Raw genomic sequence first — 26,876 nt, forward strand, 5'->3', positions numbered from 1 at the left:
GGAAGCAAAGGAGAAGAGATGAGGGGCAAGAGAATAATGACACCATCACTACCATCACTGCAGCAAAAGAAGGGAGACTTGACCGTGGCAGGAAAGTGACGTTGGAGAGAAAGACGCTGGAAAGAGAAACCACTGCAGCATGAAAAGAGCAAAACCAGGAAATCAGAGGGCAGGAGATTGACATCCTTAGCACTCTGGTTCGGGACAGGACGTTTCAACTTCCTTACAAAATAGTTGCGAGAATTATGTCCTTGTCCACCTTGCTGGCTTACCGTCAGGCTCAAATAGCACAAGTACTTTGAAAAAGTAACGGGAAAGACAGGAAAGTGGAGTGAGGTCACTGTCATGGTTAGCAGAGCTCCCCTGGTGAGGACAATTCTGTTGACACTTTGAAGCTATAATCAAAAATGAGTCAAATCACCCTTTCTGGGGTCTGGGTAAGGTGGACAATTCACACTGCACAATCCTCCCACCTTCCTAAGTCCCCTTCTCCTGACTTGGATATCCTGGTGGGTTTAATCCCTGTGCTGGCTGATAACCTTCAATGATGGGAACAAATCTAAAATGTCTGTATTGTATAGTAGCACACTTTTCTACTTAACTGTGGACTGTTCAGAGGAAGGGCAGGTGGTTGCAATCTGGCATGTGCCCACCAGGTGGCACCCAAGGCCCATGTTTGAGACTCGGGATTAACCTCTAGCCTGTAATGGAAATTTCTTGCTCAAAATCCTGTCCAGAAGAACCAGAGAAGATCCTGCAATATTTACGACTTGTTCTCTATGGGACACAAGTCTATGGTGACAGGACAAGGGCAGAGGGCCTAAAACTACATCTATCATGATGGGTGGAACTGAGACAAAAAGAAGAACATTCCAGTGTTGCTATGGGCTTGCCGGCAAAGTGATGACCTCCATCTATAGAGGACTTTTAAAAGGATGGCCTCTTAGCATTCTGGAAGCTGCAAGCCTATCTGGAGACAGAGTATCGGAAAACCAACCTGTCCAGAAATCTGCCAATGCTTCCAGCCTGGAATGCAAATTTTTGAGAAGGTGAAGATTGGCCTATTGTAATTTTATAGTTCCATCTTCAAGCTGTAAAGTTTGGGTCACTCTGCCTGCATAGCTTAGGAGTTTTTTTAAAAATGAGAAAAATGTGGAAAAAAGAACCCCATGAAATTGTGCACAATCTTATTTTCTTCTTTTAAAGTATTTTATTTATTTATTCATGAGAGACATAGAGAAAGAGAAAGAGGCAGAGACACAGACAAAGGGAGAAGCAGGCAGAGCCTAATGTGGGACTCAATCCCAAGACCCCGGGATCATGAGCTGAGTGAAAGGCAGACGCTCAACCACTGAGCCACCCAGGCATCCCCACAACATTCTTTTCATCTAATAACTACAGTTGAATTTGATTGAGCACTTAGTATATGCAAAGCATTTTTCAGGTCAGGATATGACTTAATCATCACAACCACTTAATGAGGTAGAGATCCTGATTTATATAAATGGGGAACCTAAGGCTCAGAACAGTAACACGGGGAGCAGATGGCAGGCCCAGACCTTCTACCCAGGTCTTCTAGATTTCCACATTCAGATTTATACCTATTACACTATGGAGGCTCCCAAGAGTGTGCTTCCAGTGTGAGGGGGAGCTGGGCATCCAGAGTGATGGGACATAGTCCCTGCCTTAGGGAATATTCAGAGACATAGACATGAGTGAAATACAAAAGGCCAAATCTAACATACAGGTGTATACAAGTGCTCTAGCAGCCCAGAATAAAGACCAATTAGTCTGTGAGATCATCAAGAAAGGTTTTGCAAATTTGACAGGTGGAGAAGAGCATCCCAGCACAGAGATGAGTTTGTGCAAAGGTATAGAAGCATGCACTTGCACAATGTACAGAAAAAGCAGTGAGCATGGAGTGAGGAGAAGCCTAATACTAAAGAACCATATATAGTACAACACAGTGGTCGGAGATAGTTTGGGCCAGAGTTTGAGTGGCCAGAAGGGAGAGGTACCTCCCAGAGGCACATGTATTGTACTTGTCATGGCTGCACAATGCTGAGCGCTTTTCACACTCCCATGGTGGACTCAAGGAAGTCCTTGGAACTTAAGTCCAGGAAAGGGATGTGATAGCTTTCTTCACTGGCAAGATAAACTCAGAAACTTGAATACCACCTGGAAAACCTACTGGGGATATCCAAGTCACCTACTGAGGTTCCCAAAGGACAAAGACTCTTCAAGTACATGGAATTGTCAGACACAAGAAACATTCAACAGAAGCTAGTGGGAATTGGAGCTGGGGCTGGAACTATGATTTTTAGTAGCATTACAGACATCTATTCCCATCAGTATCCTTTGGGACAAATAGCCCCATCCTAAGAGTCAGGAGTTGGGGTTCTCAGCTCATGTTTGCCATCCCTGCGGATCACAAGGAATCTCACTTGTGTTAGGGCATGCTTCCTTTTTATGGAATGCCAACTGGGCTAACGTATCTTTTGTCTTTCATTTTCTCTAGGCTACTCCTTAACTTAAACAACTGAAGAACTCTGACACAGGGTCCAAAATTAGGCAGAAAGGCCAATTAAATGCAGGGAACCAGTGGACCCAAAGGAAAACACAGTGACTCTTTTCTCTTATCTCCTTTCCCTGTTCCCTGGGCAGAAAATTCTTAGTCCCCAAATGGTCCTCCTGGGCGTGATCTTAGTGACCCTGAAATAAGCAGCCTGACCTTTCAACAGGCACTGGACCTTCTTTCACTCCCATGCTCCCTGCATCGGAGGGGGTGGGGTGAGTCTTATCTGGCTCCCTCTCCGGGCTGTTACATCAGAGTGAGCTTATCCTTCATGGACTCCATGTCTTTATCTTGCTTAAGAAGATAGATTTGGCAGTACTAAAAATCAAAACATTTCTCTGGCCATGTCTTGCTGACCGGGACACAATTATCTCTGACCCATTGAGCATGTTAAATGGCTTTCATTATTATAGAAATAATTGTATGCTGGGGATCTTAAAAAATAGTCACATTTCAGACAGGCAGGAAATGAGGAAATTTCTCCTCCTCTACCTTCCAGAGATAATCACTCTCACCAGTGCCTGTTTTTTTTTTCCTTATGTTTATTGTTGTAGCATCAAATAAAATATTTATGTTATGCCTCTATCCCCTGGTTTATCAAAATTTGACAGAAAGCATTGTCTACCAACGGTCACAGTGAGGTATTTATTGAACTTTACAACTGCATACTTTCCCTTTCCCATCTGTCTTCTAATTTTCATTAGTTATACTATTTTTATTTTTCCCTAGTAATCTTTGTGACCCAAATAATATGCTTAAAGTTATTTCAAATGTAAGATATAGTTTCAAATATACTTAGAATTATTGTTTTAAGATAAGCATTTACTATTAATACCTCTACAATTAGAATTTTAGTATTTACTCAAGTTCAGATGGAATCTGTTGGCCTCTCTCTATGAAGGATGAGGAATTTGATGTGTTTATCCCTCCTTTCACCTTTCCTCATCCTTCAAAATCCTAATTGATTGTGTTATTATTCTTTCAATGTCAAGATAACAATGTTCATGCGAAAACATACCTTCTGAGATCTGATTTCTCATTCTCATAAGGAGTAGAGCATGTTAATAACTATCTTACAAAGGAAAACCCCCAAATAAGGTGATGCCTCTCTTTAACACCTCTACCTCTTACTCAGCGAAGAGCTGAAACCTTTGAGTCATCTTCTAACATTTCAGGAAACTGTAAGGAGGGAAAACACAGCTTTGGATGTAGAAGGAAGGAGACACAACTCCATTTCCTTTTCCACAAGGAGGTCATCCACTATAGTTTCCCTTTGTGGTGCTTTGTAAACCTGCCAGTGTCGGTGTACCCTGGTAAGCCCAACAGAAGTCTGTGAATAGAAATCAGACCAGTATCCAGCCCTGGGGTTGGGGATAACAGGTGGGGAATGGGGATGGGGAGAGACATCAGCTCCAATAGCTGATGATGGAGCTTAGAAATTAAGCCTGAGAGGCTGGGCCTCCTCTACTTTAGAGAGAAAATGGGTGTTCCGAGTCTCTATCTGTTGGTTCAACATCAGTAGAACTCCATGGAAAATTCCGGAATGATAAATGTTTACTCTACTCATGCAATTAAGAATTTCTTTGTCGGAGAAGGAATCTGGAAATTATAGTACACCGTCTAGGACTTTTAGGTAAGGGGATATAGTGAGCTAAGCTCTTGCAAGCTTCCACCTCAATACAGAAATGCTAAATAAAATAAGTTTTAAATTTTAAACATGCAGTTGGGGTCACAAGAAAGAAAGGGAAATCCATAGATGTTTGAAATAATGACAGAAATGAAAGCCATAATAATAATATTCTCTTCCTGCAACAGCCCTGGGAAAGACAGAAAAGACTCAGAGTCTGAATCTTCTGAAATGGACCCTGACAGTCAGAGGCTTCATTAGCAGACACAGAACAGGAAATATGGTCTTGAAGAGTAGCATCTGAGAAGCTTATGCAAAGCTGTGATCCCAAAGTTAAAAGAAACTATAAAATTTCTGCCTTGTTTGTGAAGGACAATAACCTCAGTAAAAAGTGACTATAAAATCTGTCCTTTCCAGCCCAGGGTGCTGGCAAGGAAGCTCGTCTCTACTCAGAGCTGTGAGCTGAAAAAGGCTCCCATGAGAAACCAAAAATCTCAAGGCTGTGTTGAGCATGAGTTTGGTGTCCAAAAATACACTACACACATGATGGAGAAGAATATCAATATAGAAATTGGTTCTGGGCCATGGTTCCCACCCTATGGCCTCCTGTAGAAGCAAAGTCTATGCTGATCAAACCTTTAGCCTAGTGGCCTAGGGACCCTTCAGCCAAGTGGTCTAGGATTTCCACTTAAACAATTCTGATAAAGAAATCAAAATACTTCAAAGCACCTCGAGAAATAGTTTAAGTGAGAATCAGCTTTGCTGAAACTTGTTAAATAGTTCACATAAAAATTTAAGAGATATGCAAAATAGATATCCAAACAAACACTATGAAAGCTACCTCATCCATATGTGATTTCTCCTGAGTAAGGCTGCCCCCAGACACTTTAGGAGAAAAAAGTCAGAAAGCTAGAAGGGACCATGGTGCACCCTCTCACCCAGCACCATCCCTAGTCTTACAGATGTGAATGCTGAATCCTAGGGAGTAGCTCTTGGCTGTGTGTGAGGCTGTTGAGGTGGTGGGGCAGCAGCTAGCCAAAGTACCCATTTTCATATTCATAGAAATAACCAGGGAATTGCAGGATCACTTCCATAGCCTTAGACCCACAAGGCTTCAACACAAAAAAACCCAGTGCATTGGAAAGATTCTGGGACTGGGGCCTTAAAGAGGGCCTTAAAAGAGGCAGAGGCCATAGTTCCATTAATCACCTCCTCACTGAATTGCCTGACTCTGCCTCCCCATCTTTTCAGCTCCTGGGATATCTAAATGTGTGTCTCTTGAATTGCAAATGCTGATTCTCTGCTAAAAGAAGGCAAGAGAGGGTCCCTGAGATGCAATGTTTTGCTGGGACCCAAAGTGGAACACCTGGTGTTGTTCAGGCTGCATTTGCCTGGATCCATGCAGTGCCATTCTCCTTGCTTATTACATGATCTTTAAGGTAGAAGCTTTCTCTAAATTTGGGGTTCTCAAACTTTAGTGCACATTTGGTCTTCTGGAAGACTTATTGAAACCCCTGGAGTTTCTAATGCACCAGGTCTGGGGAAGGGCCTGAGAAAGTATTTCTAACAAACTTCCAAAGTGAAATTGATTCTGCTGGCCCATGAACCACACTTTGAAAACCAGTGGGGTAACACAGTACTTCTCAAACTTTCATGGGCATAAAAGTCACATGAGTATCTTGTTAAAAGTTAGATTCTAATTCAGTGGGTCTGGAGTGGGATTTTACAAGTTTTTACAAGTTTAATAAGTCTCTGGATAACACCGATGCTGCTGGTCTAGGGACCACATTTTGAGTGGCAAGGCGCAAACAGTTATTTTTCTATTATTCTACTTCTTGTCACCTATACCTACCACAGACAGATATTGAAGAGAGGAAGGAGTCAGTACAATTCTTCCTAAAGATGCTTTTCCTTTCAGAGAAGCTGTCCAACCCACCCTCAGTCACTTGTAATGATGGTGAGCAAGTTAGTGACTCCAGCACTAAGTGCCTTGCATCAGTTCTAGAAGCTGAGGTTTTCTGTGGAGTGGCCTCAATAACACTGCTGCCCTTCAGAATGGGTGATTCTGGGGAAAGGTGTGGAAGGGGAGATGGGGAACTGAGGCCAGGGGTATAGCAGGAATGGTTGAGGAGAAAGGAAGTGGCCACAGTTCGAGAAGGCTCAGGAATACCTTAGCATGAGTCCAGTGCAGAATGTCCTGTCCTGGCACCAGCTTGCTTAGAAAAAAAGAAAGAAAGAAAGCTGTTCTAAAATTGGCCTTTCTTCTCTTGGGAAAGTCAGATTCTTTCCCAACAGCCACCAGTCTAAGGAAGATTGAGGGAGGAGGAGGGGAGACAAATCCTTCCTCGCATCATTACCTTCTATGATGGATGACTTTTCCCCTGGGGCTTCGCTTAAAGCCAGTGTTCTGAGTCTTGGCTTAGGTTCAGGCTGTCTGGGAGCCTGGACAGCCATGTCTGATAGAGAGGGCACCAGGAACCAGAGCCTCAGTTGGGTTCCCAGCCCCAGCCATGGTTTTCTAATTATAATCATCTCTTACACTCAGGTTGTACATACACTTCTCTGAACACTTCATTCATTCACCAGTTCCTTTCATCAAAAAATATTTATTGGGCATGTGCAACATGCATATAGCATTGTGTTATATACCCTCTATGATGGATCTGAAAACGTAAAAGCCATATTGATCATTTGACAGTAAGATAGAGGCAAATGCTGCCTTGGTATTCAGGTCTCCTACGGTGCTGGTTCATACATAGGGAGGCTCGAACGAAGTGGCTTTCCTAGCCCAAAGAGGGGCATTCTGGTTCACAGGACACAGCAGTCAGCCCCAGGGCCAGGGCTATAATTCAAGACTATCTTATCAGAGCACGACATGTCTTATATCGACTAGTGTAGATTGACACAGGGGCTTCCCTGTACCTTCTCTCAGACCCAATAAAAGGAAACAAGTTCAGAAGAGTAATTTGAAAGCCAAAATGAGGCAAAACAAGAACCCACCAGGCAGGGCTTGGGGACCCTTGCAGATCCACAGAAACAGATCCCTAATACGGCTGACTGCAGAGTAGCTTTCATGACCTCCTGCCCAGAGTAGTTGGAAGTTATCATGACAAAGGCAAAGAAGTGGTGAGATGACTTTTTATACAGCCCTGCAACTTCAGCTATTTTGGCCCCCTTTGGCCAGAACAGAAGACTACTAGGGTCTCTAAAACAGGGGGACCATTTTTAACTGGCAGAAGCTTAATCCAGAAGTGGCTGCTGAAATGAGAGTAAAGTCCCTTTTGGTAAAAGGCTGACATTTATTAGATCAGGACCTTGTTGAGACACTCTTCAGTATAGACTTTACAGCTGGGTAGATTGATAACAACTGTTCTATGACATCTCATCTGACCCAGGTGGGGTCAGAATCATCATGGAACTTTCAGAAAAAGATTTACCTGGGCTTCACCTTCTACGATTCTAACTTTATTTATAAATCTGAATGAGGGCCTGAGTATCATTTGTGGCTCTGATATGCAGTCAGAACAGAGAACCATGAGTGGTGGTGATGGACATGAACTACCTCTTTATGGCCAGAATTCTTCTAATCTTTATCCCCTTACTCTAGCCTTTTTTTAAAAAAAGTTTTGATTTATTATGGAATCTTCAAGTATTTGAAAAGTAATCCATGTACCTACTGCTATCATGCAACAGATTTTATGTACCTGGATACATTTGTTATGGATACGTTTGTTCAGAAATAAATTACAAATAAACTTATAGGTAAAGCAAGAGGCTTTACTCTCTTCCTTCCCTTCTAAGAAATCATTCTTCTGATGCAATATGCATCCTTCCCATGCATAGATTCTATTTTTCTACAAACGGGCATGCTTATTTAAAAAGTTTGCGTGGATGATGTCCTACTGCATGTATCCTTTTGTAGGTTGTATTTTTCATTCAATGTTATGTACCAACTTCAAGATGTACCAACACTGATCCATATTGATCTATTTAATTTACCTTAACTGCTCTTGACAGTGTGCCACTCCCATGGACCTGGACTGGTGGCTGAGGTCTGGGTGATTTTCCCTATTACTCTAGAATAATTCTTCTAGGGCTTGGATCAGGAATTTGAATCAGGTACTTACAGACTCATGGGTTCCAGAGTTCCACTGGAGTTCGCCCATACCCAACTGTTGCTGTTGCCATGGAGTCCATACTGTTCACCCAAAGAAACATGTCAAAAGAGTGTCCACCTTGCAGCCATCATAGCAGTGTGGATGTCTTATAGGATAATTAGAAAATTCTAGGCCTACAGTGCCTAGGTGGCTCAGTTGGTTAAACATCTCACTTTTGATTTGGGCTCAGGTCATAATCTCAGGGATGTGAAATTTAAGCTCCATCTTGTTGCAGGCTATGCCTGGGATTCTCCTTCTCCCTCTCCCTCCCCCCGACTAGTGCAATAAATAAATTAATTAATTAATTCTCAAAAAATTAGATTTTAAGACTGAACTTTCAGGGGTCCTCTTGTTTGCTTTCTATAAACTTGAGAAAGGAAGGATCACCTAGACCAGCAGAACAAGGGCACTGCCAGGACATGGCTCTCACTTCATGTAACTAGGAATTTTCATTCTGTCTTTTCATTTTTCTGAAAAATAAGGACCAGACATAGTGAGACTGACTGCCCTGTTCATTCCAGTAACCTTTCAGAATGGACAAATACAAATACAAGCAAACATCTGAGTTTGTAACTTACCTGCAAGCTTACAGCATAGTGGGCTTGCATGGGACCCAAAGTTTTCTTGTTTAGGTGACTTAACGTTTGGGTTTCCTATTTCTATATCCCATCCATCCTTGTAAATCTCTGAATGTCCTAAGGCGGATCCTCACTGCTTTGCTGTAATGTCTTAATTTATACTTATTGAATGCTTGCTTTTTCTTATGTTTGTTGAACACAAAGCACAAAGCTTGGCATATGTGTGGAGTGAAGGTGGCAGATCTATAAATGTTAATACAAATCAAGCTTCTCTCTGCCTCTACCCAGAAGCCCCTGCAATTTGTATACATGCCTCCCTGGTATAAAATAGATTCTGAGAGTCATGTAGAGCTAAGGGTAGATAGATAGATACACAGGGAGTCTGGAGGAACATGATTTAAGAGATCTGAGGAGCTTCGTGGAGAAAATGGGCTTAACCTGGGTAGAGCCCAACTTAACCCATAGAGTTTAAATCCATTCACTCCTTGCAACAAATTTATTCATTGAAACCCTAAGCAAAATGGTCTTTAGTATTTACTGAGGGGCCCTCAGAGGGTGTGACTATGGCTTACAACATAGTTAAGAGCACAGGATTTTCATTAGCACTTTCTGGGAACCATGTCAGCTACTGTTATTAACAGAGGAGAGAAATGAAAAAATAACCAGGCCAAGATGTAGAAGCCAGGTGTAAAGACCCTCTACTCACCATTTATAATGTGGACAAAGGCTGAGTGTGCTCCATGTGAGGAAGGCAGCAGTGACAGGACACAGAGAGGCAGGACCCAGTCTGAGATTTGTAGGCTAAAGAAGAGCCCAGACCACATGGTTGACCACATGACCGAGATGAGGGGAAGTGGTCCCACAACATACTGTAAACAATATCTCTGATCCCTCTGAGCTCAGCGTGTAGCAAGATCATGGGTAAAACTTGCTTCAGTGTTGGGGGAAGTATCATCTGCTTTCCCAAAGGATAACCCCACAAAACTAGAGGAGATTTGAGAGATCCTTGAAATCTCAGTAATAATTATAGTTTACCTGCGCTTTCATCAACATGAACTCATTAGGTTTACAAAAACTCTGGGATTTAAGCCATACAGTTACTACCACTTTTTGTTTTTAATATAGAAACTTCACAGAGATGTTAAAGAATCAGCTCTCTGAAAGCTAGGGATACAATTCTCATCTTTTGATTATGAATCCGTGGGATTTCCACTGTGCCAACTGTCTGTCTCACATATATTATGCAAGATACAAACACTGATAGCAATGATGTCAGAAGAATCAGCTAAGGAATTTGACGTGCATTTCTCTTTAGCTTGTAAAAGAGCACTTCCAACAACCATTCAAGAGGGTGAGGAAGAAGGCACATTTGAAAGAGAATGCCACCAAGCTTAGAGAATAATGCCACATTTGGCTGCATTTTTCACAAGCAGCAGAGTGGTTATAAAGAAATCATGTGACAATGAGCAACCCAAGTGTGCTTGGAGAGATAACTGGGACGAAGGATCTCAGAAGCAAGAAGAATCTAAGTTGCCTGGTGTGGAATGCCTTGGGCTACCAAATCATTAGAGGTTGACCTAAATCTAAACCAAGTCACTTCCTTCCCTCAGCATCTCTGGACCCCTTTGCTTGTCATGCACTCTGATCATCTTTTGTCCCAACTGTTAATGCTGTCTAAAGTCCTAGCAAGCCCCATGTTCCTAACCAAAGCTTGCACTTTCAGTGTGATGTGTCCTTTTGGGTGTTTTTGGCTAAATTAAGTCTGAATGCTACCTATTGTTGTCTTAAAATATTTCTCTAAACCGAAAGTAATTTTATCTTTATTCCTAAGGTAGCCATTCTCTTGACTTCAGGAAATAGAACATGGTATCATTTGCATTTAGGCTGCTTTGAAGTTATGAAGCTGATCCAAAAGCTCTCAAGTACTTGCAGATTGTATAATGAAAGCACAAAAGGAGTCCCAAGTCCCCCTGCCCATTTTCTGCCTTCTGCACCTTCTTCTACTCCTTGTTCAAGTTTGTAGCATAATGAGCATCTTGTCCTTGGATCATCTGTAGCCCCATTTGTCCCTATCCTTATCTGCCTTCATCCCACCTCATAGAAGAAGGAGGTGGAGGAGGAGGGTGTGCTTATTCTTCCCTATGAGTTAAAGAGAGTTCCTCTGACAACTTCACATTTCCCATTCTTGGAATGAAATCGTTGAAAATATTCTTTTGGGAGGGGGCAGATAGTGGCATGGTATGAACCAGAATTCTGGCTCTGGGGACAGCTGCCTAGGACTGTAAGTCATAGTATCAGGCACTCTGTAGTCAAAATTCCCTCCATGCTGCTCCCCTAAGGCAGTCACACTAGGAAATACTGCCATCTGGTGGAAATCTTGTAGCTTGTCTCCTTTTCCTGGCTTCATGCCAAGGAATGGGGAGAGTCAAAATGGCCAAAGGGCTGGGCTCTAGAGTTCCAAGATCTAGATCTACCAAAACTTGCTGTCATTAAAATCTGCCCCTACTTAGGGCATGAGAATCCAGGGCTATTGCCTCAGGTTCTGTGCTTTGCTATCAGGATATTCATGTGTTCAAGCCTTTCTCACGTCAGCTATTCCCTTATACCGTAATGTATCCCACCTCTGTGTCTTCCCCAAGGCTATGTCTCTGCCTGGATGCTCTCTCTTCCGTGGGCATAGATCCCTCGGGACCAGCTCTTGTCTTACTGTGTCACAGCCTCCAGTCTTGGTATCCTTTAGTTTGAGCTCCCTAGTCTTTACACATCTGATAAGTCATTATGTATTCTCATGCCCTCTCCACTCACCTGGCACATTTCTCTGCATTTAGAAGATCCTCAATACATGGCTGTTTATTGATATCCAGCTTATATCCTTCCAGTTATAATAAGCACATTTCTTGAATTGGGAATCTAGTTGCACCCAATCCTTAGAAGCAGAGGGAAAACCAGATATCCCTTCAATTCCATTTTTAAGATGAGACTGTAAAACAGAAGATTCAGACTCTGAATTCATATAAGCTGATCACTATGGATGCAGAGGTCTTAGGCATGCATTTCTATAGATCATTCCAAGCGGATGAGGGTGGAGCAAAGTGGGGTATATCAAAGTGTGATGACACTAAGGGATACCCAATTGTGTGGCATGATGGAAAAATTTTGAGTCCTAAACCTGTTTATTGAACAGTTATTATTAACACTTATTATCAGTCACAGAACCTTTGTTTCCTCATCCATAAAATGGAATAATTCAAGATACACTTGACTAGCAATGATTTCTTGATCCCAATACTTACTTCCAGTCACATAGTAAATACTCAATAAATAATTGTTGAAAACAAAAAAATACCTAGCTTAGTGCTGTTGTGGAGGATAAAATGGCAAAACACACAAGCAATGTGTAAACTGTGAAATTCCATACAGAGTAGGGGCTGCAGTGGGGATGGATGGGTTGGGACTCCTTTCCTATGGAAAGGAAGAAGAAGTGGATGCTGAGTCCCACCCATCCATCCCCATCGCAGCCTCTACTCTGGATGATAATGTGAAGCATGGAGAGCCCAGAGATACCATGAACTACACTGAGAACTTAGTCTCTCTTCTTCAGGCTCAACCTCAGCAAACTGGTATTCTGGGAAGCAGGTCACAGTGGATCCAGGCCCTCCAATAGTAAAATGCATGATGGCTGCTCCTTATTTTTCCTTTTGTAAGTAGGTCACTGCTGCCAGAACCTCTCAAGGCCCTACTTCTGATGCTTCCTTGGGTCAATGCCACACAGCTTCTCCAGCAATTTTCTTTCTCTGCTCCAGTGAGCAGCCCAGAGCAACTCAGATCAGGCCTGTTTGCAAAGCTCCTGTTGTGTTAGGAATGATGGGATGAGCAAAGATTCCAGGGAGCTGAGTCCAGAGGAGACCAGTAGGCAACTTGGTTCTGGCCCCAGAGAGACCCCAGCTATTACTGAAGTTTATCTCTCTGCAGTTTAATTTCCTTGACCTTAAAATGAAAGGCTTGGATTTGAAGATTTCTAAGCCCTTGCCCAGCACAATAGTATTAGGAGGGACTTGGCAAGCACAGGCAGGCTGATATTTGTCCCCTGATAACCTTCACTTTCCAAGAGGGAGAGTATCTGCCCCCTAAACTCCTTACATGGAATATGAAACAGTGTGGATCAAGAACTTACTATGTGTCAGGCATTGCAGTAACTGCTTTATATACATTTAATTAAAGTCTCCTAACAAACATATTAGGCCAGTATTATCACTCCTGTTTAAATAAAAGGGACTGAGATTCTGTTCTTTAATGTAGTTAGCCTAGTTAGAAGAGGGAGAATTATTTTTAAATGCAAGACATTCTGACTCTGTAGCCCTGGTGATACCAAGCTGACAGGTTGCCAGGGAGAGCCCTATAAAAGGGGAATAGTGTCTGTGTTATACAGGATTCTCCAGCGAAACAGAACCAATAGGATACTTATAGATATAAACATGAGATTTGTTAAAGGAATTGGCTCACGCAGTAACAGAGCCCGAAAAGTCCTATGATCTGCCATCTGTAAACTGGTGGAGCAGGAAAGCCAGTGGTATTAATCAGTCTGAGTCCTAAGAATCAGAGGATGACAGGTAAAGGTTAATGGTGTAAGTACCAGTCTGAGTCCAAAAGCCAAAAGAATGGAGCAAGAACGTCCTAGGGCAGGTGAAGATTGATGTCTTCATTCAAGCAGAACGCCTCTGTGTTCTCTTGGGGCCTTCAATGATGATGCCACTCACACTGGTAAGGGTGATCTCTACTCAGTCTACTGACTGAAATGCTCATCTCTTCCAGAGACACCTTCACAGGCACACCCAGAAATCATGTTTTATGAGCTATATGGCCAACTCTTAGCCTTGTCAAGTTGATACACAAAATTTACCATCACAGTACCCTGTAGACATGGTGGCATGTTTGGTTTATCACACATAAATAAACATCATAATTATACTCATGTTTACCCATCTAATTTTCAGCCATTTTGTTTATCCTGTATTGTTTCATTTCATATTCACAAGAACCCATGGGGAATGTGGGATTACCCTTGCTGAGAAAAGAGAGCTGCAGAAAGCTGACTTGTTGACAGTCATTTGGTAAATGAGGGAGCCACTAGCTAGTGCCCTGGTGGTCTGACTTCAAGTCAGGTTTCCTGCTGCTAGGCAAAGTTGGAAAAGATGGAACACTAAGTACCATGTGCCCTTCCTGTCCCCAATTTCCCAGTTCACAGCCAGAATAATTGAGGCATAAAGAGTCTGCATCTTGACCTTTCCAGAAAAAAGATGGTGTGTGCCAAAACAGAAACCAAACTCTCCCTGCTTCTAGTCCACAGTTCTTCTTTTTACTAGAGTCGGACTCCTTCCCCTGGCTCACAAGGTCCTGCCCAATCCACTCCCAGCTCTTGTCTCCAACTTCCTCTGGCTTCATTCTTGTACTCATATCTGAGGGGTGTCCTCTACTCAGGGTGAAAGAGCTTTGTGCCTCTTTGGTAGAATTGCAGCTCCATCACTTAGAGCCAGAGGTCCTTCAGCTAACTCACAAGAGGCAGGATTGCATGGTGAGCTCCATATTTAGGGAAACGAGGTCTGAATGTCTGCTTCACCACTAACTGCCAGTCCTGAACTCTCTCAGCTTCAGCCTCCTGATGTCAGGCCTGGACATAATAGTATTCATCTTATGGGGTTATTTTGAGGATTAAATAAAATAATGTATATGTATTGTGATTGTTAGCTTCCTTATGGAAGTTAAGTAACATAAATATATGTGAAAATGGAAAGAACATGACAGAAAGATAGAATATTCAAGAAGTGTTCACTCTTTTCTTGTCCACTCACCACTTAGTTTATCCACATTACAATTCCTAGGTGGTAGAGGTGGGGTTCTTCCTTTGTGTTCCCAGCACCTGTTACAGTCCACTACGCAGAGCAGAAGCTCGATAAATGTTGGATGAAACAGAGAAAAGAAAAGAAAGAGAGAAAAGAAATGTTTTTAAGATTTATATATTTCAGAGAGAGAGAGAGAGAGAGAGAACATGGGGGGTGGGGCAGAGCGAGAGGGAGAATCCCAAGCAGACTCCCAGTGACACAGGGCTCAATCTGTGATTATGACCTGAGCTGAAATCAAGAGTCAGTCCCTTAACCAACTGATCTATGCAGGCACCCCAAGGCTTGCAATTTTTAAACGTGTTTATCTGATAGATTAAAAAGAGGTCATTTGTCAAACAGCAACATTATCATTACAATCTATTATTAACACTGTATTAAAAGAATAACTGTGCATTGTATAAATGCACTACAAAAACACAAATCCTTTGTTCCAGCTGCTCTAAGGATCTGGATTAGGGGGATCAGATCTCTCATCCCATTGGCTCTGTTATCTGGGTTTCAACTTCAGCCCCTGGCCTCTTGCCATCAGTCTTTCTGCCTCCTATAGGACTCACCCTGGACACTGCAGTACCTATGCTTCTGAGACAAGACTGCAGGGCAGGAGAAGGCTGGCCAGAAAAATCACACTGCAGGTCAGTGCTCAGAAGATACAGCCTCTGCCTTGTCTCCTCACCCTTGCCACAATCAGCTGGAGGGGCCCAAGACCAACCACCAAAACAGCCCCTTCTTGGGAACTGTCACTCCACACTTTTCCATCTGAATCTCTTTCTTTTTAGAGCTCCTCCCCCAGAGGCACATAGATTCAAAGCTATAATTACAAAGGCAATAACAAAGATTAGAAAAATACTTGAGAGTTTATAGAGACTTTCATGGAGATGCCTTGATTTTGTCCACACCACATTTCCCTAAGTTAGGTACAGCACATCAGCAATATGTAGCTCAGAGAGATTGAGCAATGTATATTCAAGTGACAGAGATGGGATCTGAGCCTAGACTTTTCCCCTCTATATTTAAAGTCATAGGATTTCCATAACAGCAATGAGGTTTCATCAAATTTCCATGATTCTTTCCTTTGAAAGATCCTAAAGATTTCAATTCTTAAATATATATTTTTTTATCTTCCTACAATCCCTGGTTATTGAAGAAGGCCATATCTCCACATTTTATAAACAAAGAAACTAAGGCAAGAAATAGAATTTGACCAATCTAAGACTCACACACATATACAGACAATGCATTAAAAAGATCTTGTTGGCATTTGCTTTGTTAACCACCATGGCATCTCTTTTTAACTGGGGTTTTATGAGAGGATTTTCAGTGTACTGTGCCCATTTTCTCACCCATGACCTTTGGGTTTGAGTACCTAAAATCTAGCTTCAAAGGGTGATTCGTTGGCCAAAATTCCAGGGAAGTGTAGGGGAGGAAAGTTTTCCTTGACCCTGTTAGGTCCCTGGCTGGGTCTGAAAATTAACTGACAAAGACAGATTAACAGAAGAAAAGCATATAAATTTCATTGAATTTTTACATGTACCTGGGTACCCTCACAAGAGAATGAAGACCTGAAGAAATGACTGGAGTAGGAAGCTTTTAGACAAAGAAACAATAGATTTGTGAATAATTGCAAGACAGAAGGGTTTGGGCTTGGGTAGTAAACATGAAGAAGTAACAGAAAAGACAAGGTTTAGTTTAATGAAGTTTGTTTATATGGATTTCTTGGCCCCAAATTCCATCTCCATGATAGGAATGTCTTCCATCTTCCTGGCACAGGGAGGGCACCTTTCACATAGGCGATTTATGACCTGTTTTGGGGAAGAAGGGTGGGGTGGGGGAGGCCAGAGTGAACCTCCTGCCTCTGCCTTTTCTCAGGCTCTTTCTATTTAAGACATTCAATATGCCAAGGTGCCACCTTTTGGGGTAGTGTCCTGAACCCCATTGGAAGCAAATCATGAACCACACATTTGAAAGACTCCACCCTCTCAGCCATTACTCAAACAGGTACTTGTCAAAACACAAGCAGAAAACCATGGAACAGCTTGAAGAAGCATATAAAGGTGAATTTTGTATAATCCACTAGTGATTTCCTTTATATTAAAAACCTCTGTCACTGCATCTGTATCTTTGGGTAAATTCCCAGCAGTGAAACAGCAGGACACCTGCACCCCAATGTTTATAGTAGCAATGTCCACAATAGCCAAACTGTGGAAGGAGCCTCGGTGTCAATCGAAAGATGAATGGATAAAGAAGATGTGGTCTATGTATACAATGGAATATTACTCAGCCATTAGAAATGACAAATACCCACCATTTGCTTCAATGTGGATGGAACTGGAGGGTATTATGCTGAGTGAAATAAGTCAATCGGAGAAGGACAGACATTATATGGTCTCATTCATTTGAGGAATATAAAAAATAGTGAAAGGGAATAAAGGGGAAAGGAGAAAAAAATAAGTGGGAAATATCAGAGAGGGTGACAAAACACCCAGAGACTCCTAACTCTGGGAAATAAACAAGGGGTAGTGGAAGGGGAGGTGGGCAAGGGGTTGGGGTGACTGGGTGACGGGCACTGAGGGGGGCACTTGATGGGATGAGCACTGGGGGATATGCTATATGTTGGCATATCGAACTACAATAAAAATATATACAAAAAAAACCCCTCTGTCAATGCCACAGCTATTATAATTCCTCCTCTTCCTATTACTGCTGCTACCATCTACAGAATGGCAGGAACTCTACTATTACTAAGCATCTTGCTTATATCTCATGGATTCTCACAACAAACTCATCAGTTAGGAATTTTTATCACCATTTTACAGATCAGGAAATGGAAGCTGACAGAGGTTAAATTAGCTTGCCCAGGCTAACACACCTCAGAAGTGGCAGGGAAAGGTGTCAAAGCTAGATCTGTGTGACTCTGAATATCAAACTCCTAGGTGACTCTTTGAGTGATGTTCTCCGAGACCTTAATTTTAATTTGATTATGCCCAAATCTAAGAATATTTTCAGGAATGATTTATGATCCACTTGTGTGCACAGCACCCTTTCAGGGTAACAGAAGGAAAGTAAAGGTATTCATCCCATGAAACTGAGCCTAAGAAACTCATGAATTTTTGGAGGTCAAAACATTGAGAAAGAAGACAAACCACTAATGGAAGGAGTGTCTCCATTGGAGCCAGATGGGCCCAGGTCTCTCCTCTTTAACCTCAGTTTGTTCATCTATAAAGTAGGACTAATAATATTTACTCTTCAAGGTTGCTGCGATAAACCATTTATGCACCTAGCACAGTACGTGGCCCGAGTAGACAATCATTCCTGTCAGAAATTTTACTGAGGGCCTGGAAGCTGGAAATATAGTATGGGCTGAGTGAAAGTGGTCCCTGCTCTCACTGAATTCACTGTTTAGTATGAGATAAATAGTTGTTTATACTATCATAGCTCACCAAGTCACAGTGTTGAAACACGTAACCAGAAGACAGAGGGCTGCTCTTTACCTAACAACCACAACACACAGCTCTCTCATGTAAGCTCCACAAGCTAACCAGAGTCCTAGCAAATGAATTTATGAATAGTTTAGGAAATAAGCCACTCCATTAGAAGTGACACTAAAAGCCTGGGTATCTTGGTCTCTCTGAGCAGACACTCCTTTATTTGATAAAAGGAGTAATGTATATGAATTCTGTTAAATGAGACAGTCATGTCAGTAAAAAATAACATCAGAGATGGTACAAAATGGAAACATCTGGTTCTGTTTCCCAAGTTCTCATCCACTCCTGCCATTCTACGGTTCAATAAATACAACTTAGAAATATAAGTAAGGGAGACAGAACATAAAGACTCCTAACTCTGGGAAACAAACTAGGGGTGGTGGAAGGGGAGGAGGGCGGGGGATGGGGGTGAATGGGTGACGGGCACTGAGGGGGGCACTTGACGGGATGAGCACTGGGTGTTATTCTGTAGGTTGGCAAATTGAACACCAATAAAAATAAATTTATTATTTAAAAAAAATAAATATAAAGAAATAAAAATAAAAAAAGAAATATAAGTAAGAGGTTAGTTTGCATAGCAATGAGACTGGCACTGTGAACGATTTGGGCATCTAGTAAACTTAGAGACTAGATCATACCTTGACATCACTTCGGAAGGTGGATTTTCTAAACATGGCTCATCACCAGCAGATTCCTGCCTTACTTCACAGTAAAAGATAACGTTGGCTTTCAGTTACTGACTGGGGCAGTGATTCCCATTTTTTGGCTCTTTTCCTTCAGGGAAGAATTGTTATTTCTGGGCCAGCTGTGGGTTGCTGCAGTCACATGACTAGTTCTGGCCAGTGAGAGTGGGGAGTGAGAGAACTGCATCACACTTCCAGGTAAGAACATTTGACTATGGAGGCAAGTCTCCTCAGAGCTCACCTCTACTCCAGCATGGGTTATTTATTTGTTACCCTTGGGCTTTGTGTTACTGGAATAAACAAAGCTCCCTGCTATCCAATGATGGATAAGTAACATGAGGAAAAAATAAACCTTTGTGTTTTATGCCTTTGAGATTGGGGGCTATTTTGTTACTACAGCATAATATAACCTATTCTTACTGATACTTCATATTAATATTTTGCTGCTTTAATAGCTTCATGCAATATACACTAGAATTGTGTACTAAAATCCTTTTCATTTAAATATGACTTCCTTCCACCTGCTTTGACACCAATGCATTGCCTCTACCCCATTCACCATGCTTCTGTAAAGCCATTCACATGGAATGCAATGTGACAAGCGGTTCCAGACTTGTAACAGTATAGGGGAAATAAACTCATCCCACTTACTGTTTTTACTTCATTGATTTTCAGGTTAATGGAAGTGACCTCTTTTACTTGCAAAATGTATTCTGTCATTTATGAAATATTTACAACCCTATAAGGCAGATAGTATTAGGTCCATTTTATAACCAAGGGATTTGAAATATGGCTTAAGAGACTGCATGAGGATGCTAGTTAATAAGCGGCAACACTAGGATGTGAACTCTCATCTTCTAACTCTATGTGTGGGACTAACTCAACTATGCCACCTTTCGTTCAGCATCTTAACTGAATGGAAATCTCTTTTTGTTTCCATCTATTCTAATAGGGTTTCCCTTAAGTGGAGGAATACTATACCAATCAGTTCTTCATTATTATTAGTTTTTTGCATCCTGATTGTTCAGAAGAGAGTGTGGCTGGCAGAAACCCTCTACCATGTACTCTCAGGGTGATGGAGTCACATTGGCTGTTGGTCTTGGAGGAAATGCCAGTCACTAGGGCTGATACACTGGAGGCTGGCCCTCTGGTCAACCCTGAACTCCTGTGCCCTGCCTCGGTTGTTAGTCTTGGCCCTGATCTTGGAGAGGCTGATAGTCTGTGCAACTCATAACCTCACACTCTGGACCTTGCAAAGTAGCTTGCCCCTGAAGTGTGGGGACAGGGGGCATAGCAGGCCCATAGCAGGCCATAGAAGCCCCTCAAGCACCGCTCAACTACTCCCTCAGAGAGTCTGAGCTAGTCTCCTCTTCTCACACTGCCATCTCCCTTTTCTTTCTTTCCAAGTTTTCCTTTTTGGTAAAGTTTTGGTTTGGGTCGATCAGCTTCCTTTCCTTAATTGCCCATTTTCTGTGTCACTGATGCCAATTATGTCAGTTGGGCTAGGACACAAGGACTCAAGGATCTAGGCAGAAAAGCCCCACCATCAAGGGTCTTTAGAGGCTACTGACAGAGAATACCTCTCCATCCTCTCTTCAATTAGCACACTATGCTCAGATGGTACAACACTTCAGATATCACCTGTGTGGTCCCTGAGCCTCCAGAGCTCTCCAGTGGATGTGTGTGGTGACACTCACACCAATCTTTGGAGGTGATGTGATATCAGGGGACCCATGTTGTCCTCACTTCACCATAGAAAGCATACCAGGCAAACATAGAAAATCTACCTCTGTAGGATCTGCCACTGGGATCCCAGTTCCCATGGAGGGTCCATCCTCTTCTCCCCTGAGGTCTGCATGCCTGACACTGATTCCTCTCTCAGCAGAGTGGATGTGGGTGACTCTTTTCAAGAACTTTCTTCCACCAACGAAGTTCTGATGCTGAATTCTTATACTAGGAAGGAGTAAGCTTTCCGGCTGACTGCTAGGAGGCCCACCTGCTTCACGCTCTCAAAGGCTCAGTTCAGGGCTGGAAAAGGCAGGTAGTAAAGGGAATAAGAGAAGCTGCCTGGAGGAGGCATAACACTCTCCTGCTTATTCTTCTCTCCTTCCGACCCAAGGCTCCCAAAGTTGAGGTTAGGTCACAGAGTCCTTAGCTATTGTAGGAACAAAAAACCTTGCAGGGCCTTGTCACATGGGGGGGGGGGGGGTCTTGTAGTTTCAGATCTCCATTTCATACCTACCCAACCAGCAAAATCATCCTATTATGCATTTTCATCTCTTTCAGTGCCTTTTGCTTTTTCACAGAAGCAATTTCAAATAGATTTGTAGGATTATTTGATCAGTGTCTTTCTCCCTCATTAGACCCAGCTACATAAAGTCAGAGACCATACAGGTTGCCCTAGCCTAGAAAAGACTAAGCACTAGATAAATATTTGTTGAATGGATGATTTAATCTTCACTGCTGACACAGCAAGAAAGAATAAGCTTAAACTATAGAAAAAAAGATTAGTTCAGCACTACTCCAGAGCCCACTGCCTGGTTTTAAATCCTGGCTCTGAAACTTATTTCCTACGGGCCCTAGTCAAATATTGCTATCTCATTTTATAGTTCTCAATGGTGGTAAAAGACTTATACTACTGCACCATACGGTTGTTCTGAGGATTAGATGGGATAATACATGTACCACACTTCAGACAGACTTTGGGCAATATAAATACTCAGTAACTACGAGCTAACTACAGCTTGCTTGTAGATGGAGGTAGCTGAAGGAGAAGTTTTGATTTTGCTCTTTGTAAGACACAGGAATAGATGTGTAATACCTTATACTTATCCAAGGAGGTAGTTTTGACAGTTAAGCAAAAAAAATTCTTTAACTATAATTTTTCAACAAAGACACTACCATATCTAGAAGTTAGTGTCTCTAAAACAACATGGTCCTGATTATTATACTAGGCAATGACATTGTTAAAGGAATCAGGATATAAATCATGAAGATCTTTGGCAGTAGATAACTGATCATAAGTGTCTAAGACCCAAAGAGAGAAGAGACCTCAGAATTCTTTTTTCCCTTCTCCACACCCATACATCACTTAAAATCTGCCATAAGTGTGTCACCTGAGCCTGGGGTGCTTATAGCAGCCCACAATCAGCGAACTGATATTTTTCAAGCAAAAGTAACTATGTTTTCCAGGAATCCTGACCACATTGCAGGGGAAAAAATCATGATATTTTATCTGTTCCTCATGGACAACGTTTCAGCAAAAGTCAGGTATGATATTATGGAATATGTAATGTTGGTCTTCCATTTAAAACAAGATGCACCATCTTCCCATCTTTCCTAAGTGGGATAAAGGAAATAAATTTGTTCTACAACATCCAAGTTATTTCTCTAATGCCCAATGGCATTTTTCAGCAAGAAAGCAAAAAATGTGTAACCCTTTTTGGTGGCAATGCATTGGCAGGCTTCCCTCGGGCCAAGGAGATCTGCTGAGGCCCAGCATGGCCAGGCAACCTTAGACATAGTGGTGGTGCCCCAGCCTAAGGGAGTCAGGCCACAGGCCTAACAGGAGCTGGGCAGAGCACATAGGAAGGGCAGAGCTGTGTTGACTACTATGGGAGGACATGAGCAGCTGTGCTGAAATGGAGATAAGCAGAGAGGAAAGAAAATGGTTCTCAGACAGAAAAGCCAGTAGGGACCTGGGAACACTCTCAGGCCTCTGCCCTGGCTGAACGTCATTGCCCCAGATCTCCTACAAGCCCTCCTTATCTGTCTCCTTAAAATATCAGTTTTATCAGGTAATTATCTCTTCTTTTTATTTTTATTCAAGGTTTTATTTATTTGAGAGAGAGAGAGAGAGAGAGAGAGCATGCACACAAGCAGGGGGAGGGACAGAGGGAGAGGGAGAAGCAGATTCCCTGCTGAGCAGGAAGCCCCACTCAGGGCCTAGTCTCAGGACCCTGGGATCATGACCTAAGCCCAAGGCAAACACTTAACTAACTGAGCCACCCAGGAACCCTAATTCCCTCATCTTGAAAACCTCCATAGTGGCCCTCATCTATGGTATAGAATGAGTCCCAAGCTCCTGAATCAGCTGTTCAAAGCCTACCGCAGCTGGCCTCAACTTATCTTCCCAAATTGGGCTCCTACAATTCCCATGAACCTTCTCAGATACTCACATACCTTCGGCTCAAGCAAAAACAAACTCTTACTCTCTTCTCAGTGCATTTTACACACTTACCTCCAGAATTTTGTGGTCATAATTTCCCCTCCTGCTACTGAGCTCTGCTCTTCCCTGACCTGGCTCTTCTTTTCCAACTTTTCAAATCCTGTACTAGCCTGAAGGTAGGTCTTCATTGCTTTACCTTGACCACTTACCAACATGGATCTTTGCTCCTACACAGTCAGCCCTCAGCCACCCAGCTTCCTGGGTGGAAAGAGACGCACAGTCTGGAGGCAGAGAGTATGGGTTTAAATTTAGCTGTGCCAGTTATTAACTGTGTGATTTCTCTAAATTTTCTTGTCTCTACAAGCTGGGAAGTTTTTCCTATGATTGGGAATACTGCATATAAAATGTCTGCCATGAAGCATGACACAGTAGGTGCATAGTAAGTAGAAGCTAGTAGTATTAGTAGTGCCTAGTACCTTGAATTCCTAAATCTCATCTGACTCAATTTGACTCACGGTGTCTTTACTGTACTCCCCCCACCATGGTGGCTTACTTCTGAGTTCTTAGAATGGACTCAGAAAATATTTTGAGGGGGTCTCTGGGTGTTTTGCTATAAGTTCATTGGTTTTTCTTAAGTAAAATAAAGGTGATGAGGCCTGAGACCAGCTTTGTACTCAATTGACAAGCCAGCTTCACAGAGCCTGGAGACAAATCCATATAACATTCTTAGGATGAAGTCGATGTGTGCTTCTGAGAAGGGAAGCCCTTGAGAGTTACACTCTTGATCTGAGAGCCAGAGCTTTCTCTGTGGAGCTGCCTGAGAACACCAGCAGCTTGCTAAGGAAACCACTTGGTTGTCAAAACACATCCCAACTTCCCTTGTCAGCGATGTCAGCTAACATCTTAAGAGAATGGCAGGGCAAGCTCTTGGGAGTTCAATGCAGATAAATGATTTGTAAATGTCACGTAGACCCCAGAGGGGGTGGGGCCGGGGATGCTAGTGTATATGGAAGTCACTTCTATTTCAAAGCAATGGAAAATTGTGAAACTTCCAGATTTCTTATATAAGCCCATGTACCGTATTTTAGAATTTATAAATAGTAAAAAATTACTATAAATCCACTTGTCCCTACCACAGCACAATAATAAAACCTCCCCTTATGCTAGAAATAACTTCCTATGCCTTTTTTTTTTTTTTTGGTCTTTAAGACCAATAATCTTATTACTCTCTTTTCTCCATCTAGGTATGCCTTCTCTCTTGTTGCTGTTGATTCAATCAGTCAACCAACAAGTATTTATCATGCTTTACTATGTGCTCAGAACTCTATCGGGAGCCAAGGAAGATAACAGAAAAAAACATGGCCTCTGTCCTCAAGGAACAATTTAAAATATAGTTATCCTGTCAAATCTGCATTACCCAAGACCTTCTGCGAGCCTTCAGTCAGCAGTCAGCCAGCCTAGAAATATTTATTACACATTGCTGTGCGCCTGGGGTACAGAGAGTGGATGAGTCGGACAAGGTCCTAGTTCACATAGAGCTTACATTCCAGTAGAAGAAAGAAGCAAGTTCAGAAATGGTGAGTGCTATAAACGAAATTAGATGAAAGACAGGTAGATGGAGCTGAAGGGGCAGGAGGTCAGAGAAAGCCTTTCTGAAGAGGTGGTGTGACTAATTTGTCAAAAGAGCTAAGATATAAGAGAAGAGATGCTTAGAAACTCCTTCCAGAGAAAAAATGAGTGGGAAATTTCAGAAAGGGACACAGAACATGAGAGACTCCTAACACTGGGAAACGAACAAGGGGTAGTAGAAAGGGAGGTGGGCGGGGGGTGGGGGTGACTAGGTGATGGGCACTGAGGGGGGCACTTGATGGGATGAGCACTGGGTGTTATTCTATATGTTGGCAAATTGAACACCAATAAAAAATAAATTTAAAAAAATTCCTTCCAGTAGGGAGCTGCCTATAAATGCTGGAGAAACACAAAGGATACTAGAATGGACTCTAGGTCTCTTGGTCGAGGGCTACATTTTATTCATAGCACTAAGCTTAGCACCTGATACATAGAAGATGCTGAATGATAGTGATGTGTCACATTATTCACAATTTACTACATGACAGGGAATGGACTGAGTACCTGCCATGCACTGTTCGTTCAATTCTCACAACTGCCATATGGGTAAGGTACTGCAATCCCTTCATGATAGACCCAAAGATGTTTCATAGAAAATAAGCTAGAGTGACAGTGCAAACCCTGGTGGTCCATTTCAGGACCTGTTGGTTTCCTATCCCGTGATGCATGTAGGCATGAGCGAATGAATGATCGATTGTCAACGTGATATTTTACCTCATTAATTTCTAGGAGGGCTACAGAGATGAAGCCTATGTGCTTCAGGCTTTGGATTGTTGGAATCCATATAGTAAATGCACCTGGCACATAGCTACACCCAAATACTCACACATTTTCCAATATCCAACCAAATAGCCACTTGTCTGAGATGAGAGGCAGTCTGAGAGAGTTTAGTTTTTGAGGTTGGACAAATCAAACAGTAAAATAAATGACATTTTCTTTCCTCCTGTGTAGCTCATCAGTTCACAAGAAATTTTTGTGTAGTGCCCTGTGATGGTCAGGAAAGAGCCCAGTTCTCAGATCTATGCTGGAAACAAAGCTGAGATAAGATGAGAGCCAGTCACACATTTAGGGCTTCTCGTACAGTGGGCCCGGACAGTCTTATTTTTGCTCTGCTGCACTGAGGGTCCACTCATGGCCCCAGGAATTCTACCCATGTACCTCTGCTCAAACGAAGGCTTCCTCCTGGATCTCCTGCCACTTTTTCTACCAGTGTACATCCCACCATCCTTCAAATCCATTCCAAACACCTGATTCCTGTATCCATTTTTGTCATTTGTGCACTTAGTTTGGGCTGCTTCACAGATTGTGGACAAATAATTCCTTCTAATTCATCTTTTTACATGTTATAGCCCTAGCCCAACAGGGGAGATATTAGTGCTTAATAAACATTGCTGAAATGAATTTTACATTGCTCCCACTTGGAAGAGGCAGGGCTTGTTCTAAGCTCCCTTCTGGAATTTCACATGGCAATAACAACAAAAAAATGACCCTTGCTGAGGGTTTACTGCCTAACAAACATCTATGTTGTTTATTATATTTGCCCATGACAACTCTGAAAGAAGGCCATATTATTATTCCTAGTTTATCATTGGAAAAGACTGCAAGACATTTAGAAGGGAATTGCTTGCATTTGGTCATATTGCTGATAAATGGCAAAACTAGGATTCCAACTCAGATCTACCTGCCTCCAAACCTCTCGTTTAACCAAATGCTTGATTGACTCATTACCCCCCCATACACTGGCCCTGTGGCTTCTCTTTATGCCTTCCTGACCCTCTTCCACCTGTGGCCCATATATCCCAGCCCTACCTTCAGCCTCTTGGGGTACAGCACATTCCCCAGCTGCTATCTGGAGGCCCTAAATTCTTCATTCCCCACAATTCTTTTTTTTTAAAGGTTTTATTTATTTATTCATGAGAGACACAGAGAGAAAAAGAGGCAGAGACACAGGCAGAGACACAGGCTCCATGCAAGGAGCCTGACGTGGAACTCCATCCTGGGTCTCCAGGATCATGCCCTGGGCTGAAGGTGGCGCTAAACCGCTGAGGCCCTGGGCTGCCCCCAACAATTCTTTAAT

General features: G+C 42.4%; 1 protein-coding gene and 1 long non-coding RNA gene across 12 annotated transcripts in view; one reads left to right on the forward strand and one right to left on the reverse strand.

The window, feature by feature from the left end:
* Window positions 1–26,876, forward strand: part of LOC112669068 (uncharacterized) — an 82,846-nt gene that overhangs the window by 52,210 nt on the left and 3,760 nt on the right. The window contains exons 2-3 of one of the 2 annotated variants that reach the window (XR_004809833.2): window positions 19,100–19,200; window positions 24,415–24,747. This is a non-coding gene — a long non-coding RNA (uncharacterized LOC112669068). Of the gene's footprint in view, window positions 1–19,099; window positions 19,201–24,414; window positions 24,977–26,876 lie in introns of those variants that run through there. The other variant, XR_007406329.1, reaches the window with a different exon arrangement.
* The window catches only part of KCNA5 (potassium voltage-gated channel subfamily A member 5), a 54,495-nt gene that overhangs the window by 15,105 nt on the left and 12,514 nt on the right, over window positions 1–26,876 (reverse strand). Inside the window, exons 2-4 of one of the 10 annotated variants that reach the window (XM_035707313.2) lie at window positions 20,790–21,030; window positions 14,787–14,867; window positions 11,781–11,917 (exon numbers count right to left, since the gene is read on the reverse strand). The exons of 1 other annotated variant lie outside the window; for it this stretch is intronic. In XM_035707313.2, the coding sequence (XP_035563206.1) occupies window positions 21,012–21,030 (19 nt within the window). In that variant the 3' untranslated portion in view covers window positions 11,781–11,917; window positions 14,787–14,867; window positions 20,790–21,011. Of the gene's footprint in view, window positions 1–9,643; window positions 9,739–11,742; window positions 11,918–14,786; window positions 14,884–16,499; window positions 16,637–19,136; window positions 19,155–20,789; window positions 21,031–26,876 lie in introns of those variants that run through there. 8 more of the 10 variants (XM_035707314.2, XM_035707309.2, XM_035707312.2 and 5 more) reach the window with 8 other exon arrangements.

Source organism: Canis lupus, chromosome 27 (genome assembly GCF_003254725.2).
Source record: "Canis lupus dingo isolate Sandy chromosome 27, ASM325472v2, whole genome shotgun sequence".
NCBI classification, from domain to species: Eukaryota; Metazoa; Chordata; class Mammalia; order Carnivora; family Canidae; genus Canis; species Canis lupus.